At 36.8% G+C, this 21,797-nt stretch overlaps 3 protein-coding genes across 9 annotated transcripts in view; all 3 read right to left on the bottom strand.

Moving 5' to 3' along the window:
- Positions 1-8,256, bottom strand: part of grb14 (growth factor receptor-bound protein 14) — a gene marked incomplete at its 5' end in the record, with an annotated part of 96,024 nt that extends 87,768 nt beyond the window's left edge. For 2 of the 3 annotated variants that reach the window (XM_082174728.1, XM_082174730.1), the window contains one exon: positions 7,930-8,132. The other variant, XM_082174729.1, reaches the window with a different exon arrangement.
- The window catches only part of csrnp3 (cysteine-serine-rich nuclear protein 3), a 264,623-nt gene that overhangs the window by 7,459 nt on the left and 235,367 nt on the right, over positions 1-21,797 (bottom strand). The window lies entirely within an intron of this gene.
- The window catches only part of cobll1b (cordon-bleu WH2 repeat protein-like 1b), a 56,514-nt gene continuing 44,141 nt past the window's right edge, over positions 9,425-21,797 (bottom strand). For 4 of the 5 annotated variants that reach the window (XM_082174629.1, XM_082174630.1, XM_082174631.1 and 1 more), the window contains 5 exons: positions 20,956-21,184; positions 19,746-19,822; positions 16,687-18,056; positions 13,020-13,145; positions 9,425-10,477 (listed from right to left, as the gene is read on the bottom strand). In XM_082174629.1, coding sequence (XP_082030755.1) covers positions 10,403-10,477; positions 13,020-13,145; positions 16,687-18,056; positions 19,746-19,822; positions 20,956-21,184 — 1,877 coding nt within the window. In that variant the 3' untranslated portion in view covers positions 9,425-10,402. The remainder of the gene's footprint in view (positions 10,478-13,019; positions 13,146-16,686; positions 18,057-19,745; positions 19,823-20,955; positions 21,185-21,797) is intronic. The other variant, XM_082174632.1, reaches the window with a different exon arrangement.

Below are 21,797 nucleotides of genomic sequence, written 5' to 3'. Positions count from 1 at the left end.
CATCGAGTAATGATGCTCATTAACTATGCCCTTGTATCCGAGCTGCACCAATCACATCGGGTTATCTGATATAGGCGGGCCAGAGGCGAGATGACGACAGCGCTGTGATGTCGAAGTCATTAGTAAACATTGCAAGATGGCTATGGATGAACACCAGTTGTTTGAAACGGCTTTGGCCGCTACAATGAACGAGTTAGACTTGGCTTTTTATCTACAAGAGGAACAGAAGACGGCGCTCGAATCCTTCCTGTGCAAGCAGAAAGTTTTCGCTTTTTTGCCGACCGGATACGGCAAGAGTCTAATCTACCAGTTAGCTCTGCTGGTAGCTAAGCGTATGGGGCTTGTTGTGATTGGTCGTAGTGTTATCCAATTGCGTGCAGTGAGATTTTCAAATGCATGCTTGGTGCCGCCCAATGTTCATTAGTCGATGCCAGACCCTTAATCTTTCAGATTTGGGTCTGGATTTCCAGGCTACAATTTCACCGCAAGATGGGAGAAATTCCTACACAGTGTACCTTTAAAGGGATAGTTCACTTTGAAATTAAATTTTGGTATGTTTTAGCTTACCTCAAGGGCATCCAAGATGTAGGTGTCTTTTTTTCCGCAGTAGTTTCAATTTTGATATTTTTAGGTCAAACCGTTCTTGTCTGTCAGTCATATAATGCAGGTCGATGGTCACTTGTCTCAAACAGCATGCACAGAGTCCAAATTAAAACAATTCCCCGTCGTCCAAATTAAACAATTCCCCATCGTAAGTACACATTGATGGCCTAAGACACGAAACGAGCGGTTTGTGTGAGAAAACGAACAGTTTTTATATCGTTTTTACCTCTTGAACTCAGCCACGTCCAAGTGATCTGAGAGCGCGGGCGGGTATAGATATATACAATAGATGTCGCCTTGGCTACGGTTTCGCAGTAGCCAAGGCGACATCTAGTGTATATATCTATACCCGCCCGCGCTCTCAGATCACTTGGACGTGGCTGAGTTCAAGAGGTAAAAACGATATAAAAACTGCATTATATGACTGACAGACAAGAACGGTTTGACCTAAAAATATCAAAATTGAAACTACTGCGGAAAAAAAGACACCTACATCTTGGATGCCCTTGAGGTAAGCTAAAACATACCAAAATTTAATTTCAAAGTGAACTATCCCTTTAAGACAATAAGATGGGATTTTAGAGATAATATAAAAGATTTTAAAGCCAACATGAAACTACAGTATATTTAATGCACCTTCTTGCTCTTATTGTGCTCAAACATCCACTTTTCATGATCCAATCGATTCCTGATGGATAAACTGAACGTCCAGCCTGCGTTTTATCACCGCTTCACTCAGCAATACATGAGATTACAGCAGCAAAATATGGAAAAAGCTTATGGAAGGATAAATATGAAAGCCGTCTAAATACTGTTTCCTTTTGTCTGAATTCCATGCTAATCTTTTTAATGGCAGAATGATAAGACAGTCTGCTTAATAAAGCCGGTTACATAACCCTCAACAACTCAACAAGTCATATCATTCAATCATGCACTCTTTTATCAGGAGATAAACGGAAAGTCTTTGAATACTAAGAATGCAACAATCTCAAAAATGGACCTATGAAATATTGATAGGTAGACTTCAGATTGCTGCTCCGACAGAAGTCGCTCTAAAGTCTCGCTTTCAGGGAAAAGATCTCTTTATTTTCTCGTAGACAGCCATGAAATTCAACAAAGAGCAAATTGAGACTCTAAAGATTTCAGAAGAAAAATAAAACTCTTGTACATCTCCTGTGCTTTAAAAGAGAGCAATAGAGGGCAACAGTCGAGTTCTGGAAGTATAAACTCCATTCAGTTTGTCCATAGGGAAATTGATATTGAACGATAACTTATAAACCTATAAGGACAGCCCTACTGTGAGCTACGAGGGTGTTAATACATGGTTTTGCTTCTGTTGAAGCGTCAGCCTACATTATTTCATTTTTTTATTTTTTATTATCGTGCTTAAAGGGATATCTCATGGCTGTAAAGATGAATGTGTATTTAAATTGGGTCATTTATGTAGTAGAAATTTTAGAAGTTGGTGCCTTCTAGACTGAGAAAAGCCAGAAAATGTATTTTTGGCTCATGTGAATGAAAGACAACAACTCCCAGAATGCACTTGCTTCGTTGCCCTACGAGGACACTCCCAAGCCACGCCTCCCGGTTACAGAGGGCAGTATCGGGAGAAATGATACAGCTAGGCTACTAGTCGACTCGAAACTGAAAAGACCGCGTTTTATTGTGAGATCCCCCTATGGGCGGGTTGAAGACATGCGGAACGAGCTCCTCCTACTGGCTGGAGTCTCTCGCCTCTGGACAAAAGAGCCTCTGATGACGATAAATGACGATTTTTGCGTCATCTGAGTTTTTTTTCCAGACACACAATACAGAAATCTCTCGTCTCAGGGAGACATGAGGGAGGGAAGCACGGTCACTCGAAAATACTACCGGGTTTCTACTGATACAAAGCTTAATGCTAATCTACTGATGAAAAACTACATTTCCCATAATGCTTTTCCACCAGAGAGTCGAAAAAAGCAACACGCTCCAAAAGAGCTCTTTTCTCACTCCCATGAAGCACTGCGAATGTCTCTCAAATCTCAATCAAAATACTGAAATGTTTTTTTTATTTGATTATGCTGTTCAAAATTCTTCATGGGTTTGTAGTTCTTTCTATCACTTATACTTTTATGTTATGATTCACCTTGTATCTGGTTGGTTTGGTTCATGGCTTATAATGCTTTAACAAATTTTTAATCCCAATGGGAGAAAGGAATGGAAAATAATATACTTCTGAAACCAACGCAGTTAAAAAGTACTTCATATGATTTTCCTCTAGACTTTGCATAGCCTATTATTGGATCCATACATCTATAATTGTGGAGAATATGAGTAAATTAAATAATATAAAATGATGTACAATAAGGGCAGCATTGAAATAGGCTGTTACAATACATTATTCTTTCACACATAATTATTTTACAAAATCACACCTAAATGAGTGAATAAATCACACCTAAATGAGTTTAATAATCCACAAAATAATCCACAAAATCCACAAAAAATTTAGCTAATAAATCCACAAAATCCAGTTTCTGTCTTGAGCAATTCCAACTGTGCTTTACAAAGGCACACTGATAACACGAAACCAACTTAAGAGAGAAATCCTGTAGAATGTGTTTACTTTGCATTGGAATACGCTTCTTTCATTACGTCAGATCAGTTTATTGGTCTCGTTTCAAGTTCGGGTCATTCCTGTTATGCAGCAACGCTCTAACTTAAACAAAAAAGCTTTAGTCGTTGTAAGTAGGCTATTCATTAATGTATTCCATAAAATATACATCAGATTCATAAGTATGATCTGCATGGTGAGACACTTCAGCTTAATAATTATATATGACTTGATTGTTTACATAACGCCCAAAAAAATAAAAATAAATAAATAACAGGATGGAAATAAAGAGATCAAGTTAGAGCTTAAAATCTTCTTTTTTTTTTTTTTTTTTTAAATGGATCCAATCCTACCAACCCAAAAGAATACATCACATCCATTAATAATACTCACTAATGTTTGCGCTGACGTTTTCCCTCCAAAATGATGTCACTTCCTGGAGGATGATGGCATTAAGGAAGTGGCTTTTGTTAGTTAAAAGGATTTGGATGGAAAGTAATATTGAGGGCACAGAAATATTCGTAAAATTATTACGGATTAAAACGATATCAAGAACATGTTTTGTTTGAAACATTTTGATGTGAGAAAAGAAAACATGGAATATTTCTTAGTCAACATGAATAAACAAACAACGAGCAATACTTTTGTTACAGTATTTATTGATCTTTGTTAATGATAGTTAATAAAAATCCAGCATTGTTTGTTCATGTTAGTTCTCAGTGCATTAACTAATGTTAACAAATACAACCTTTGATGTTAATAATGTATTAGTAAATGTTGAAATTAATATTATTAAAGGGGTGGTTGATTATGATTTCACTTTTCTAACTTTAGTTAGTGTGTAATGTTGCTGTTTGATCATAAACAACATCTGCAAAGTTACAACGCTCAAAGTTCAAAGCAAAGTGAGATTTTTTCTTTTAAAGAAATTGCTTTTTAAGGACTACAACAAACGGCTGGTAGAGACTACACCACATTCCTCCCGGGTTAGTGACATCACCAACCCTAGAATTTACATACCCCCCCCCCCCCCCCCCCTGAACACGATTTATAGATTATCAAGACAGAATATGCTAATCAATGACTAGAAGATAACTACACATAAGCTACATAAACTCATCAACTAACCATTCAGAAATGTCCTGTTGCTTCTACATGTTGTCACTTCTTCTTGAGTCTCTCCATCATTGACATTTTCAGTGCATGTGTGTGTGAGGTAAAAGGACACAACTGTTGTAGCTCCGCCCCCTGTGCCGGGAGCAGCAGCTCATTTGCATTTAAAGGAACAGACACAAAAACTGTGCGTTTTTGCTCACCCTCAAAAAGAAACAATTTTAACATGCTATATAAAAATATCTGTGGGGTATTTTGAGCTAAAACTTCACACACACACTCTGGGGACATCAGAGACTTATTTTACATCTTGTGAAAAGGGCATTATACCACCCCTTTAACTAAGATTAACAAATGCTGTAGAAGTATTGTTCATTCTTAGTTCATGTTAACTAAACTAGTAATTAAACCTTATTGTAAAGTATGAATTCTTCTCATGAAAACTCACTCAACTGTGATATTATGATATTCTCCATCTTTACAAACTGTGTCTTTAATATTTTATTCAATATAAGGCTATGGAAAGTCACTGCATAACAGGAATGACCCGTTTCGTGTTCCTAAATAATCCCATGGGAGTGACGGCTCATTGGCAGTCAAAAGACAAAAAAAAGCCTGACTCTCTTTCCAAAATATTTCTAGGCCTGATTTGTTTTTTATAGTCCTGAAATACAGAGCACATTTACTGCATGTAAAAGTTCTTTGTGAGAAGCGACGTTCTCCGTGAAACCAGTTGCTTGTGTCAATGCTTTGCAGGGAACCGGTTGAGGAGTGACTATCACATGGTCTTTTCATTTAAGCGCATGAACCAGCGTCACACAAAAGACTCGCAGGACATACAAGAGCAGATAATTATAGCCTCGAACCATCACTACAATCACTGCATTCACTCTGTAATGTGGCATTAACATGCAATCTTGTTACTAACACACACTTGTGTTAGTCGAGCGGCCAGGCGGAGCCACGAAGACCAGAGCGAGTCTGTGCGGTTATTGTTACAGAGACTAACGGTTTGAGCTCTCTTGATCAAAGCGAAATATAATCACTATTTTTTCTTCATCAACAGCATATATAAAAAAAAAATTAACAAATCAATAAAGAAATATAATAATATTAACAATATCATTATATATTATTTTAAGGAGCCATGCTCTGGATAAGACTTTTTTATTTATTTTTATTTTATTTTTATCTGGTTTATTTAGTTGTTTATATGTATATGCATATGTTACTGTGACTATATGTTCATTTTTATGTATTTATTATGCCTGTTTAATTTTTGCTTTTTTCCTCCATTTAATTATGTAATAATCCGATACTTGTACTGTGCTTGAGATGCTTTTATTAATAATAAAAAAATAAAAAATAAATAAAAATAAAAAATAAAAATATCATTATATTATTTTATTTTTTTATAATAATAATAATAATAATATATATTTAATTGATTTGTTTTTATAATTTAAATAATAATAATTATTACACTGTAACAGAAAGTAGCTGCCTTAAATTAAGTACAATCAATTTGAACGTTTAAGTTATTTCAACTTAAATTAAATTAAACTGACTTAAAAAATTAGTTGAATCTTGCATAACATAAAAAAAGATAAAAATTGCTTAACTTATTTTGATGTTAAAGAAATGTAAAAACATTTGTTGTCATAACTTATTGATCATATCATTTTTGACAGTGTGTTTCTTTGATTTGTTTAATTTTTGTTTAAATAATAATAATAATTATTATTATAAAAGTATTATTATTATTATTATATTTCTTTATTGATTAAATTATTATCATTTAAATAATAATAATTATTAATATTATATTTCTTTATCAATTTGTTTAATATTGATAATTGAAATAATAATACTAATTATTATTATTATATTTCATTCTTAATTTGTTTAATTTTTCATAATAAAATAAATAATAATAATTATAAAACTAAAACCATTAAATAAATATATTATTACTACATAATGTTTTGCAGTAAAATAATTATTTTATTATTATTATTTTCACTGAATTCTGTCCTTTTGAGGCACATGAATGCTTTCGTGCCTTAAAGACTGACTCTAGCATTTAAGATAAACTTACTCTCAACTGGTAATAAAAGTATGTTGGTGACACTTTATTTTGATGGTCCCATTTAGACATTGTATCAAATGTAAGTAACTTTTTTACAACTACATGTCAACTATAACTCTCATTAGAGTATTACTAGACTGTCTAAATCCTTTATTCTGATGCTCCTCAACAGACATTATAATCACTAGAAGTACATGTCAAGTTATTCTACTAACTCTTAACCCTATCAGTCTACTAATAGTCTACTAATACTCTAATGAGAGTTATGCAGATGCAAAGTTACTAATAGTCAACAGACTGTCTAAAAGGGTTCATCAAAATAAAGTGTAACCAGTATGTTCAGTGAATATGCATGTCTGTAATTTTCTATTTAATGTAATATAATCTGGACGTACTTTAATAAATTAAAATCTCCATAATTACAATGAATTAGATCCGCCCTCAGCGCTTCAAGCACACGCCCTTTTTCCGAAACCACACCCTCCAAAGACCTGTCAGCCAACCACAGATCAGCTAAGCCAAACTCATAAAATTATTAGTTGGCAGAAGGACAAAAAAAATCTGATTGCCTAAAACTCTTTTTAGCTTTGAAGAGTCGATGCTGTCACAGAAACAGCTGAGATATTCATGTGTTAATTATTAAGCCTATTGTTTAAGATATCATGTTCAAAATGTCCCTTATGAATAAAAGATATCACATATTTCTGTAAAACTACTCATAAGGCACATTTCATGCATGCAATTTGAAAAATAAATAAATCACCTTTGACACACTTTTGCCTTCAAGATATGCAGAAACTGGTATGACTATTGACTGACAGGGTTAGGGTTAATGTTAGGGTATCTTAAAAATTCAAATCACTTACTTTACCCTCAAGTTGTTCCAAACCTGTATGAGTCTTTCTTCTTTTGAACACAAAATAAGATATTTTGATATTGGTAACCAGACAGTTGATGATAGCCACTGACTTTTATTGTAGGAAAATATATATATATATATATACTATGGACGTCTGGTTACGAACATTCTTCAAAATATCTTCTTTTGTGTTCAAAAAGAAGAAAGAAACTCATACAGGTTTGGAACAACACGAGTGTGAGTAAATGATGTCATTTTCCTTTTTGTGTGAGCTGTCCCTTTAAATCGTCGCCTGCACTTCTCTGTCTGACAGAAGGTGGCGGTAGTTCAAGGGCCACTTTTACCTCAGAGCACTTTATCTTCTAATAAAACTCCAAACTGTTCAAATAAAATCCCGTAAATGTGCAGCATGCATTAAAATAAATATGCAACTAAATAGCATATTGCTATAAATGTAAATAGGCCTGGTAAATGGCACAACTTGTTGTAATAATGACTGACAGGATTCCTTAATTGATCTGACTTAGTTAAAGGGAAAATCCTGCAATAACTCCTGTATATTAAATAAGAGTTTGTTTATAAAACAAAAGCATGACACATATCAACGCATAGCTATATCCCATTGCACAAAATCATGTAGTCCTTATAGTAATGTTAAATGACACTTACGAGTCGCTTCTCGTCCAGAACAGCAGCTGTGCGCGCGAGTAGTTGTTTTGCTGACATATGCATATTTCACACACTACAGTACAGTACACTCTGTTACTGTACCGTGTTAAAGAGTGTCCCTGCCAAGCCTAAGATCCTTCAGACCGCACTTTAGTGTCGCATTTGAAGGCGTTGTGCTCGTACAGTCATGTGTGTTATCTGGCTCTGTACCTGCTTCTGCTCCGCGCGCGCTCCTGCGGCTCCAAACGCGACGTCACGATACTGAGCTGACACACACACACACACACACACACACACGAAGCGCGCGAGGATGCAATCTGATGTGCTCGTCTAAACAGAGAGAGAGAGAGAGAGAGAGAGAGAGAGAGAGAGAGAGAGAGAGAGAGAGAGAGAGAGAGAGAGAGAGAGAGAGAGATTACAATAAAACAAGCGGTAGAAAATCCAAGAAAGAGATGAAGGAAATGCAAGAAAAGCTGAAAGAAAATGCAAGAAAGATTAGGAAAAGGCAGAAAAGATCTTTAAAAGAAAGATGAAGAAAATGTAAGTAGAGAATGAAAAAATTGCAAGGCAGAGAAGAGAGGTTAAAATGTGAAAAATGAAAGTTGAAGAAATGCAAGATTAATACAAATTAAATAATGTACATGCAAATGAAAGATGAAGAAAATGTAAGAAAAGAAAGATGAATAAATTGCAAGACCGAAAAAGCATGGGGTTGAAGAAGAAAAGATGAAGAAAACGCAAGAAAAGAAAGAGGAAGTAAATGCAAGAGATAAAAAAAAAGTGAACAGAAAAAAAAATGAACATGCAGCTAAAAGAATGACAGGAAGATTAAGAAAATGTAAGAAAAGAAAGATGAATAAATTGCAAGACCAAAAATGCAAGGGATGAAACTGCAAGAAAAGATGAAGAGAATGCAAAAAAAATTTAAGAAAAAAAATAAGACACTGTGAGACAAAGGTTTGAAAACAAGAAATATAAGAACATTTTAATAAAAAAAAATGGGAAAATTGCAGAGAAAGAAAGAAAGAAAGAAAGAATGAAAGAAAGAAAGAATGAAAGAAAAGGAAGAATGAAAGAAAAGGAAGAAAGAAAGGGAATATTTTCTTCCACAGATGCCTTTTTGATGGTCACACACTTAGAGATCAGAATAATATCTGTTTGAATGTTGTAGCTTCTGATGGAAGAGTTTCTGAATGGCGTGTTCCTCCACACCGCTGCATCAAACCTTTACTGAAGACAAATATCCTCCAGAAACATCACTAAAGTACCTCATTCTTCCATCAATGTCTCGGCGCCTTCACAACAGCAGAATGACACATATGCATTTAACAATATAAATATAATAAAGTGTCAGTCAAGTCAGTGTCGGATTGCTGTAATTGCTCCCTGCAAGTAAACACAACTACTTTATAGTGGCTGAAATAAGACTTCTCACACACTGACATCCTCACAGCATCAAAAACATAAAAGAATAACACAATCAGAGGATACAAACTTTAAAAGTCAGTTATACTTTAATACAGAAAAGAGAGGAGAGTTGAATTCAAATGATACAGCAGATTTCTCCTCAGAAGAAATGAAAAGCCCAGTGTTTTCTGTCTTGGCAACAGCTCTTGATTAATAATTTGTTGTTGTGGGATCCAGAAAACTGTTCAATGTCATAGCATATTATTATTTAAACATACTATAATTGCAGCCCATAATTAACGATACAGTCTGTACTAATGCTTGGCAAGGGACTGAAGACGTTTCAGTAATACGTCTATCGGCTAATAATTACATAAATCAAATCTATAATAATTTAAACAAAGTTAGGCCTCAAAATAGATCAGAGCATTTTCTTTCACATCTGCCTATTTACAAATTCATATGTCAAGAAACAACACAAAAATACATTTTTAATAATTGATAACATTATTAGGATCTCTGTTTTTTTTTGTTTTTTTTTGAGAGGGGAAAGTGTAACAGATATTAAGAAAAAAACTGAAATGTCCATCTGAAGAATAAATTAAATCTATAGTTCGTCTCCACGCTATTTGAACAATCATAATTCATTTTTTATTACAAGAATAATTCGCTCAAAAAATGAAAAAACAAAAAAAATTCCTTTTTGTCCTTTTAGGAGCTTGAAAGATATGATATGGTCACTATTAAGCATTTATTTTTATTTATTTATATATTTATTTTATATTATATTTAAGGCATGTTGTGGCTAATAAAAAAACTGCTGTGAGAAGAAAAACAAGAAAAAAATTTAATAAAATGATACAGCACACTGTGAAGGTGAAAGACTGCGCTCTACACAGTTCTGTCCAGATCCAGATAAAAAGTACAGAAAGTCTGATTTGTGAAACACCTAAAAAAAATCATGATATTCTAATTACTGCAAAAAAAAAAGAAAAGAAAAAAAATCTGAAGATTTTCTCATGACCTGCAGAATGTTTGAGGATTCTGTCAATGAAGGATTAATGCTTCATTCTTCCGCTGAATGAAAGACCTCCGATATTCCCTTCAATGAAGGAGACGGCGCTAAAGATGCTTCAGACCCCTGCGGACAAAAGAAGATCACAAACAAACTTTACATTTAACAAATAACTTTTGTAAATGATTCGGCAGTTATTGATGGTGTGGTAAATAAAGGACCTTTAAAGGGTAACTCTCGCCAAAATTGAACCTAGGCTCTTTTTGTTAATCTACCCGAGGCGAACTTTCGTGTAAAAGCATAATTAGAATGAAAACGCCTCTTTTAAGATTGACCGTATTTTCGTTTTCGGTCAAAATGCCTTTTGAATGGGAGTGCTTGGGGCACGACTATGATAGCATCAAAATATGCTATTTTTAAAACACTAAGAAGGCTCGACACATGAACTCCAGCATTGAGAACATTGGTTGTGTACACAGAGTTTACTAAAAAGAAAGGTTTTGTACGACTCACTTTATTAGTTAGTGTTTCCAGTGGCTTGAATTTTGTCAGTCAAAAGTAGTCGATCTCCGAATGCAACACTAACTAATAAAGTGAGTCGTACAAAACCTTTCTTTTTAGTAAACTCTGTGTACACAAACAATGTTCTCAGCGCTGGAGTTCATGTGTAGAGCGTCTGGTGAGACTTCCAGCACAGTTTCATGTTGTGTCGAGCCTTCTTAGTGTTTTAAAAATAGCGAGTTTTGATGCTATCATAGAAGTGTCCCATTCACTCCCATTCACAAGGCATTTTGACCGAAAAACGAAAATATGGTCAATCTTAATGGTGCGTTCACACCGGACGCGAATAGCGCGTCAGGCGCGAGTGATTTCAATGTTAAGTCAATGCAAAGATGCGTTACGCGCATAAAAAATTCCTGCGGCGCGAATGAGGCGTAGAGCGCGGCGCGGTAGACGCGAATACGCCTCATTCGCACGTAAAGTTCGCGCGAATGGCGCGAATTGAGCGTCTGGCGCGTTAAGCGCGTTACGCGCGAATGTTTCATGTAGTGCTTTTTGTGCATTCTCGCGTTTGACGCGAATTCGCGTCTGCCGCCCGAGTTGAAAAATCTGAACTTCTGCGTCAATTCGCGCCGTGTTAACCAATCAGGAGCCTGCTTGCTGCTGTCACGTGGTGAAGTGACAGTTTATAATGTTATTTTATGTTTGGCCTCGATAAATTATTTTGTAATATGACTAAAATGCTTGGTGTGCAAAGCAAATCTTTCACATAAAAACTCGATTTCAATATATGAGAGATACTCATTTTGTATTGAAAGCTATTTATTCCATATCTATTCTAGATTATATGAAACATTATTATTCTAATGTAAAGACAACAAACACAATTTAGTGTATTAAAACTAAAAAAAAAAAAAATCACAGGACAGGTTTCACTTTTGGAGGCTGGCTCCAATTATTATCAAAACAAAAATAAATGACAGATTAGGTGGGTGCGGGCGAGGGTGAACCTCGCGCCGGGCTGTAGAGCGCGGGCTCGACAGGCATAGACCACTCGAGGCCGAGGCCTATACGGCCTACGCTGTCCTCGTCAGCGTCCTCACCGTTAGGTCCACCAAACCTAGCTCCTGGAGCAAATTGTGAAACTCCTGAAACCCTCCGGAGGGTCTGGTGGACCCGAGTACAGCGACGATGTCCCCTACGCAGCTGTTTCTGCTCTCCAGAGCATATACGAGCGGTGACTCTCTCGATTAATGCTAATGCTAATGCTCGATAAACATCTAAAAAAGATGGCCGCCAAAACTTTCACCTCTGACGCGCGTAAATTTCGCTTCAAACTTTTGTTTTTACGCGCGTTAGACACGCGAATTAACACAAAGTGGTCAAGCGTCAAACTAGAGGCGGTAGACGCGAATTTGACGCGCTATTCGCGTCCGGTGTGAACGCACAGTAAAAGTGGCGTTTCCATTCTAATTAAGCTTTTACACGAAAGTTTGACTCGGGTAGATTAACAAAAAGAGCCTAGGTTCAATTTTGGCGAGAGTTACCCTTTAAAGTAGGGGTGTCACAATATATCGCAATAATTTTTTTTTAACAATTTGTATCGTGGATGGCGACAATATCTATAGTGGATAGTTCTCCCAAAATAAAAATTACTGTGTGAGAAAAATTACTGTGTGTTTTCAGAGTTTTAGTGTCAGTACGACATTAAACTACTAAATATAATGTTGAACATAATGTTTAATAATGCAATGGGGGAATATTTGTGTGTCCTGATAATGCCAAATGTCTGATTTTGCTGAAAAACAAGCCTACATTATTTTAAATATATCTAGTCATGTGACAGAGTGCAAGCAAATTCGTCTAAATTAATCATTCTGTTTTCAGCTTCAGAATCGTGTCTCTATTGTCCTGTTCATTGGGTTTCCAGCACCAAGTCCAAGCCTAGTCATTTACACCCACAATGTAATATACAATTTAGCATTTTAATCAACAGCACTTTTTTTGATAACCTTTCATCTTGGAGTATCATAATAATATGGTATCGTGAGTTCAGTATCGTGACATGAGGGTATCGTGACACCCCTACTTTAAAGTGAAGGTTACTGTTTTATCAGGGTTTCTAAGTGGTTCAGCGATGGTTAGATCTAGAGTTAGATTCACTCACTGGTGACGCTTGAGTATTTCCAATCTTACATGTTCCCATGCCAGCATCCCGGGAGGAGCTCGGCTCTGCTGTGTGTGATGGGGCCTCTCTGGATCTCTCTGTGCCGCCTCCTCTATTGTCTGTCACCTGTGGTCCACAGGGGGGGAAGAAAACACACAATACACACTGAGCATGATGCGCACTAGGCAGGCACAGGGTCCGAGAAAAGAGACACTGCTGGTTCTGCGTCACGCGCATAAATCACATGAAGAAGACACAGACCGTTCCACTGTACTCCCGCTGACAGACACTCACACATACATTACAAAGACTACATTCACTCACACATAGACACATGCATGTGCATAAAAATAATGCATTTACATATGCACTAGTTTGAAAATGAAGGAGGGCAATATGGCAAAAAAAAAAATTCATTATATATTATTATCATTAAAAATAACAACGGCCGAAACATTTTTTGTCACATCCAGCAAACATCTCCTCACTATCCGCTAGCTGCCTGTCCCCTGAACACACTGTAAAAAACGCGGTCTCTGTAGACAGCCCAGGTTCAAAATTTATATAATGAGCGAGTTCATAATGAATCCATTTTCCAAACCGTGTTTTTGTCTTATCCTGAATCACTATGGTACACCTATAATAAGTGATTACATTGGGACTATTTTACCCTGGTTCGGATCGAGTAGCCCAGTACCTGCGTGACTCGCACACAGAGAGAGAAGTAGTTCCGGCTACAATGTTCTTCCCGAAAGACGCATTATTCTGTTAATAAACGCATGTTTGTTATCGCTCGCTATAGCGCCAAAAGCCTAACAAATAAAGCCTCACATTGATAAAGCCTCACAAACAACATGCAAGTATTGAGGCCCCAGTCAGAAGTCATTTAGTAATAGCCTATATTCATTCTTTTTTTACAAGTGTGAATACTGATATTTTTGTTATTGCATTTAAAATAGGGCAAATTTATAGGCTACTCCTAGGCTTACATTTTTAAATGACAAAGGGCCTACTAATGTTTTTGTTATTGTATTTTCAATATTATAGGCTATTATTTGTGCATAAACATATCTGTTTATAGTAAACATTACGTTTGTTTGAAAACAACATATTTTGTCATCCTTGCTGCAAGCTTACAAGAGCGATAATATCAATAAATGTGAAGGGGGGCCCTAAAATATTTTCTTGGGAAAAAGGGGGTCTCAGACAAAAAAAGGTTGGGAACCACTGTCCTAGACAACGACAACGACTAGCGTTAGAATTATATTCTCTTGAATTTTGATATGGCCGACACACGACCAAAGAGACGACGTTCCGATGAACAAATAGCAAAGAAGAGGGAAAAGGAGAAGGAACGCGCGAAGTCCCGAATTTACATCGGAAAAGTCAGTTTCAGGAAGCACGGAAGGGAGGGGGAGGGGACAGGATGAGGAGGAGGGAGGGTCGAGCTAGCCTCCGTTTTGTTTGACAATACTTCGAACGTCAACAAGAAGTGACGTCACCCAACATCGCTTAGAGCACCTTTAACTAAATATGATTTTAAAATAAATGTTTTCCCCCTTTTGTAAATTACACTACTGTTCCAAAGTTCTGGGTCACAGATTTGTTTTTGTTGTGTTTTTGAAATAAGTCTCTTCTGCTCACCAAGGCTCCATTTATTTAATCAAAAATACAGTAAAAACAGTAATATTAATTTGTGCAATAACAAATTTTCTATTTGAATATATTTTAAAATATAATTTATTCCTGTGATGCAAAGCTGAATTTTCAGCATCATTACTCCAGTCTTCAGAGTCACATGATCCTTCAGGAATCATTCTAATATGATGATTTGCTGCTCAAGAGACATTTCTGATTATTATAAATGTTGAAAACAGTTGTGCTGCATAATATTTTAATACATTTTAATACAATTTTTAATTTTATAAACCATGATCTTTTTTCCCCCAGAATTTTGTGATGAACAGAAAGCTCAAAAGAACAGCAAATATTTGAAACAATTTAAAGTGCCTTTGCTAAATACAAGTATTAGATTATTTACATCTAAATAACCAAAATCATATCTTCCACAGGAAGAATTATATTTTGATCATTTTCATTTATATGCAACCAACATAACAACACGTTGTCATAAACAACATTATTTACACACACCATCAGTCAAAAGTTTAGACACGCTTGACTGAATCTTAATCTTAAAAATTATTTAAACTCATCAGCAAACAAAAGCTTTGACTCAAGACTGAGGGCCAAACACACATTGTATACGCTGACAGCACACACCGGGCCCTGCATCACTAAACACGCTCACAGTTGACCCCAGCGACACAACGACAAAAGACGAGTAGACAGGTCAATCCGGGACATAGATTAATGAGCCATGTGCGTCAATACATTGAGTGCGCACACAGCCATCACAATGAGTGTCATCCAACTCCCAGTATTAATTTACCAGCACCAATTTAAACTGGGTGTATTCCACAATAGATTATTTACTTAACACAACAACTGTAGTACAATGAGGCTACAACAGGTGTGCCAAGTACTGATAGCATGGTATTCTCACCATCTCACTGCATGGTTCATACATACATGCTCGTTTTTGAGGGAATCTTATCAAATCTATAAGACACAGACGTGGACATGGCCATATTTTACACCCTAATCAACAAAAAGACATGAGATATTATATTCTATTTTACATTATAAGGTTTTGACATTTTTTTCATGACCCATTTTATATGCAGTACATGGAGCCGTGTTTTTAATTTTGCAATTTGTTACGGTGACAATTTGGGTGGTAATGGCTATCTGATTGGCTATTGCATCAGCATAACAAACAGTAAGTGTTTTTGCATTTAAAAAAAAAAAGTGCAACAGAAATAAACATTTATGTATATTTACTTATTTTAACTCATAATTCTCAGGCAATTCTCATGGTACAAGATGCTGAAAAAACAGCAAAATGAAACGCAGCCGCCAAACATGTCTATCTAACGCGTGTCGAAATAGACCAATTATGAAAAAAATTATACAAATGGAACCTGTTCAGTGATTCTGCACTGTAATACAGTAATGGGAATCTATTGAAAATCACAACCGAGAATAATAGAAATAACAATTCAAAAGAAACACATCCAAATGCATTACAGCAAATCTGGATGAAAAAATATGGCCAATTGTCATGAAAATATATTAAAAAAATAAATTTTTTAAAAATCTCTCTCTCTCTCTCTCTCTCTATATATATATATATACACACACAGTACTCACACACATATATATATATATGTGTGTGTACTGTATATATATTATATATATAAAATATAATAGTATTATTATATTTTAGGGAAAGTAATATTTTTATTATACATTTGAACAAAATAAAGACTATTTTTGAATAATTTGTTTGCATTGCAAAATTCTTACATATACATATATAAATTCTTACAAATTCTTATATATATATATATATATGTAAGAATTTTGCAATGCACACAAATTATAAAAAAATAGTCTTTATTTTGTTAAAATGTATAATAAAAATATTACTTTAAAAATATTACCCAAAATATAATAATACTAATACTAATAATTCAAAAATGATTATCGAAAAGATTCACCCAAAAACCAACAAACCGTTGATGTATGTAGAGGTTGTACTCACAGTGCTCGTCGGCGACTCTGGCGATTCTCTAATGGACCTCTGTGCTGTGAGAGGATGTGTGCGTGGTGACTCCGCCAGGGCATGATGGGACAGAGAATGGGTCCTCTTCACAGCAGAGGACACGGCCTGAGCGAAGCGAGAAGGCGTTGAGGGCGAGTACGGTTTGGGCGCAGCAAAGGTTCTCAACTTCTCCAAACTCAGTGAAGGTGTGGGGTTAGTGGGAAGACTCTTCTGATGGGGCAGAAAGGACAACGGTGGAAACTGTGAAGATTTGGGCCGCGGACCGTCAACCTCTGTGTTCTGAGGTAGAGGTTTATCACTCGCTCTTGCATTTTCCTCATCTTCCCATTGGACTGGTGGTGGTGGAGGAGGGAAGATGTCCGGCGCAACAAACGCATCAAACTGCGGGCCGCTTGTGGCTTCTTTTGGACGGGTTGCAGGACTGCTACAGCAGCTACTGCTGCTACTGCTACTGCCGATGCTCGCTCTGCGTACGACCGCGGAGATCACGTAATCCCCGGGTGATCGTTTGTGCGGCGGCAGGCGGAAAGAGGCTGGTTTGGGTCTTGTTGCAGGTGGAACTTTCTTATCTTTGACTGCGGATTCGGTTCCTTCTTCTACTGGGGACGAAGCGGTTGCTGGAGGTGATGTACAAGGGCTAGTTTGCGCAAAGACGTTCTGATGGCCGTTAACAGCAACCGTGCCATTGGAGGGAGACTTTGCTTCAGATTTGCAGTCCACTTTAGGCTCCAGAGTCAACTCTACGTCAAGGAAACGGAGCTTTTCTAGAGATTTCTGAGGCACGATGGTGTAGGTGGTCATGCCGACTTTGGGCGTGTATTCACGGGTGAGCTCATTTGATGGTTTTGGTTTGGGTTCGGCATCTACAATATACTGGACGCTTCCTGCTTTAGAGGCTGGTGTAGATGTCAAGCCCTTAGATGGTTGGATCGCAGGTGATTGTGGTTCAGGAACCTGCAGCTCTTCTGTGGAAGTGGCCATGTCTCGCTTTATTCCCGTTGAGGATGTAGACGGGGCCATGGAGGGTTCAGTGCATAAGCTCGATGGCTTATTAGAAGGTTGTTGGGGTTCTGCCTGCATGTGGGGCTCGGTGTGAGTGAAGTTGACAGTATTGGGGATGATTTCAGGCATCTGGTTCTCAGAGCGAGATGAACGGCTGGGCTCAGGGGAAGCCGCAACCGTGTCTGAATCAAAGAACTGGGCTTGCAAAGTCTGGACGCCGCATTCAGATGTTTGAAGCGTGTTGATCAAAGATGCAGGCTTCTCTGTGGTGCTCGCAGAAACCTTTTCCAGAACAGGGACACTCTCAGACGGCTGAATTACATCTTCTGTCTTTTCCACCAGGGGCTCTACAAAAAGAGAAAACAAAGTCATGCATCGAAGCCTTTCATTTTGTCACTAGAGTTTTACTGGAACGCATAGCCCAATGCACATCAAACTGCTTTCTTATGACTTTTTATAGGGATTGTGTCATGAGGAATCAAATTTTCCTGAGAATTACTGAGATTAAAGAGTATTACTGTAAATTTCAGACCTCAAAACTTCAGTCCAACCAGAGCATTTATAGAAATTAAGCTGCCAAAACGAGTCATTCTGATATTAAAAGTATGAATAACAATCGCATAAAGTTCACTGAGGCAGTGGTTCCCAAAATTTTCACAGTGTCGTACCCCCAGAAGCATTTAAAATCCTTCTACACCTTTTCCATTAAGGGTCAATAATTGCCTATTTAAATAGATTTTCCAGTGCATTTTTTTTACTCTTATAAAATACCTATATAAAATAAATAATGGTAAAAAAAAAAAAAAAAAAAAAAAAAAATGCAATGATGGTAAAAGCGAAGTGATACTTTTACATTTACATTTATGCATTTGGCAGACGCTTTTATCCAAAGCGACTTACATTGCATTTCAAGGCACACATTTACATTCCTATCAGTTCTTGCTTTCCCTGGGAATCAAACCCATGACCTTGGCGTTGAAAGCGCCAACGCTCTACTGTTTGAGCTACAGGAAAGCCAAAGCCAAAGCCAAACCTTTTAAATATTAAACTAAGACCACCAGTAGGTAGTGGTAAGTCATTGTCTTAATGAGGGGTGGTAGTGGCGCAATGGATAAGACACATGCCTTTGGTGTGAGAGACCCGGGTTCGAATCCACTGTGAGACACCAATGTGTCCCTGAGCAAGACACTTAACCCCTAGTTGCTCCAGAGGCGTGCGACCTCTGACATATATAGCAATTGTAAGTCGCTCTGGATAAAAGCGTCAGCTAAATGAATAAATGTAAATGTAAATGTAAATGTAATGAGTGACCCATCGAGTCATTCATTCATTCAGTAATGAAGCAAGTGGCTGAATTTATGAATGGGTCATTGAATCATTGACTCTCGCGATTCGCGTTTGAAGCCGCAGATTCGTTCACGAAACACCGCTGTGTTGCAGTTTTGCTGTGGCTTTCGTTGGAACTATTATTTTGTTGCAAAATAAAGCAAACAATACAAAATTGTGTTAAAATTGTACATCACTTATAACACTTTTGTTTGTTGTATGAAATCAATGCCACATTTGCAATTATGTGGATATTTGGGAAAAATTGCATTCTTGCTCATATAATTGTATTATTTAAATTTAAATATTATTATTATTGAAGAGAGTTTGAGTCTTAAATTTATGCACAGTCTGTGTCTATATTTCTTCTTCATACAAGTAAGTGCTAATACTTTTACAAAGGTATATTGGTCGAGAACAGCAGTAATATAGCGAGATTTGCTAAGGCAGCATATCAGCTCGAAACTTATCATATGCATGCTGCTTGTGTGGATGCAGTCAGATTTGATATGAAAAGATTAGGTAATTTGATTGGATGTCATGTATTTGATCTTCTACGGCATTTTGCCTGTTAGAAATCATGCTCGGTTTAAATGTTATTTAAGTTTGAGTAGAATTAACATACTCCAGTTTGGGAACCACTGCACTAAGAAAAAACATTGAGTGAAATCTGAGGTGTTGAAGGATCTCACCCATCAGTTGAAGCTTACCTTTCTCTTCTGATTGGATATGAGAGCTTGCGACCTGGTCCGACTTAATCTCTCCATTCACTGCGCCTTCAGCTACTCTGTGAAGGGTAAAAACCATGTAAATGTTTAAAAAACACATTTAATTAAATAAATTACGTACAATTAATTCAAAATTAGAAAAACTAAAAACATTTACATTAAGGCTGTCAAAATTAAAGCGTTAACACGGGATTATTATAATTTTTTGTTCAAAATACTTAAACACAATTAAAGCAGCATCCATTTTTTCCCGTCATCCTTTAGCTGTGCAACAGTATATGATCACACTATCATTAATTCAAGTGCTATTCAAGCATGATAAGACGCAAAAAAAGGACTTAAATCTGTACTGGCGCACGTCTGTGAATCTCCTGTCTGTGTGACAGACACACACATGACTTGTGCGTACAAAAAGCCATTTCAGAGAGCGTGCCGGCCGCATTAAGTTCTCTTTCGCGCTTGAACGGACAAAAACACACAAAAGTAAGCCAAAATGCCTGCTTTTTCAAGTGTCCTCGTAAGCACAGTCTTAAATGAGTTAAATAAAGTCTTAAATGACAGTAAAGAGTTGTGAGGACATCGGATATGTGTCAGATCCACATCGTGTGCAACGTCTTAAAGTGACGGCAGCCTAATAAACCTGTTGCTGTCTGTCATTAATGTAAATCAAAGAACACAAGACAAAGAGAAAATCACTCACTGGCCACTGAACAAGTTTTGTAGCTTTGATAAGGATTAATCTATGTTATAATTCATGAAGTGAAGAATGTGAAGTGTTTGATAACTTTATTCAATTTCTGTATATTTCCCGCCTGTTAGATCAAATATTTAGAATACCCGTTTTTATGTTGTTTCTACAGTAATTTGGAGGTAACTGTGTAATTATTACAATATAAAAATACATTAAAAACTTTAAATGTTAAATTAAAACTTTACGCTAACCCTAATCGCGATTAATTACAGAAAATGCGTGATTAATTCGTAATTTTTTTTATCGATTGACAGCACTAATTGACATACATTTATTAAAACAAACCTAAATCTCCTTTAATATGAGAATCAATAGGTTTCATTTCTAGGTTGCTTTGTTCTTGTTGCTTTCAATGTGTCATTACAGTGTTTGATTACAGATTTTTGAACTGCCACTGAATATAAATGAACACACTGTGCACTGAGCTACTAATGAACATACTCTGCATCTGTGGACAGGTCACATGATGGATCATCTCTGGACGTCCCACTATCCAGAATCTCAGAACTCTGAGAAGGAGACGCTGTCCCAGCTCGGCCCGAGTCCAGAGAGATGTCGGCGGACAGGTTTAGGCTGCTGTCATCATCCAGTTGCTCCTCCTGCACAGCGCTGGTCACATGCATTTCTTCCTGTTCCTTGATCTCCTCCAGAGGAGACTCCAACACTGGTTCTGCAGCGTAAAATCATGAGAAATGCAGAAAGTCAATTGCTTAAATATTAAAAAGTACAGTTGCAGTTACACTGAAGCAGGGGTTTCCACATCAAACTGAAGTGATGCCCATTCTCATGCAGGAGCAGCTGATAGAGAGAAAGAGAGAGAGAGATGTGGCATATGCAGCGTTAATATGGATTCTCTGCTCCTCAGACTCAGCGAGTGGCGTTAATTAAGACGTCTCGCTTCTCTCGCCTGATTCAGCTCTTCAATCGTCCTCTCTGGAGACCAGCGAGATGAAGGAACATCCAGAGAGCCGTCTCTGTGATCTCTCCCAGACACTTAGATTCAAAGCCCTTCTGTAGCTGCTCTTCTATCTCTGCTCCATTCTGAGCTCTTATTTAAGTGTTTCTGGCTCTTTATATATTTATTTTCTTTCTCAGTCATTAGAACTTCTGACTGTAAGCATGACTGTAATCATCCTCTTAAACTTCACGAGGACGACGGCGCACTGAAGCACTCTTTGTTTTTTAATGTAAACGACTGTAATTACCCCGAAAAAATATACATCATTAAACAGATCTAAGACTCAAGCTTCAGTATTTGACCTCCATTTTATTCTGACAGGTAT

Source organism: Leuciscus leuciscus (assembly GCF_965113295.1).
Source record: "Leuciscus leuciscus genome assembly, chromosome: 7".
Lineage (NCBI taxonomy): Eukaryota > Metazoa > Chordata > Actinopteri > Cypriniformes > Leuciscidae > Leuciscus > Leuciscus leuciscus.
Note: the sequence above shows the minus strand (reverse complement) of the source record. Positions and strands in the feature narration are given on the sequence as shown.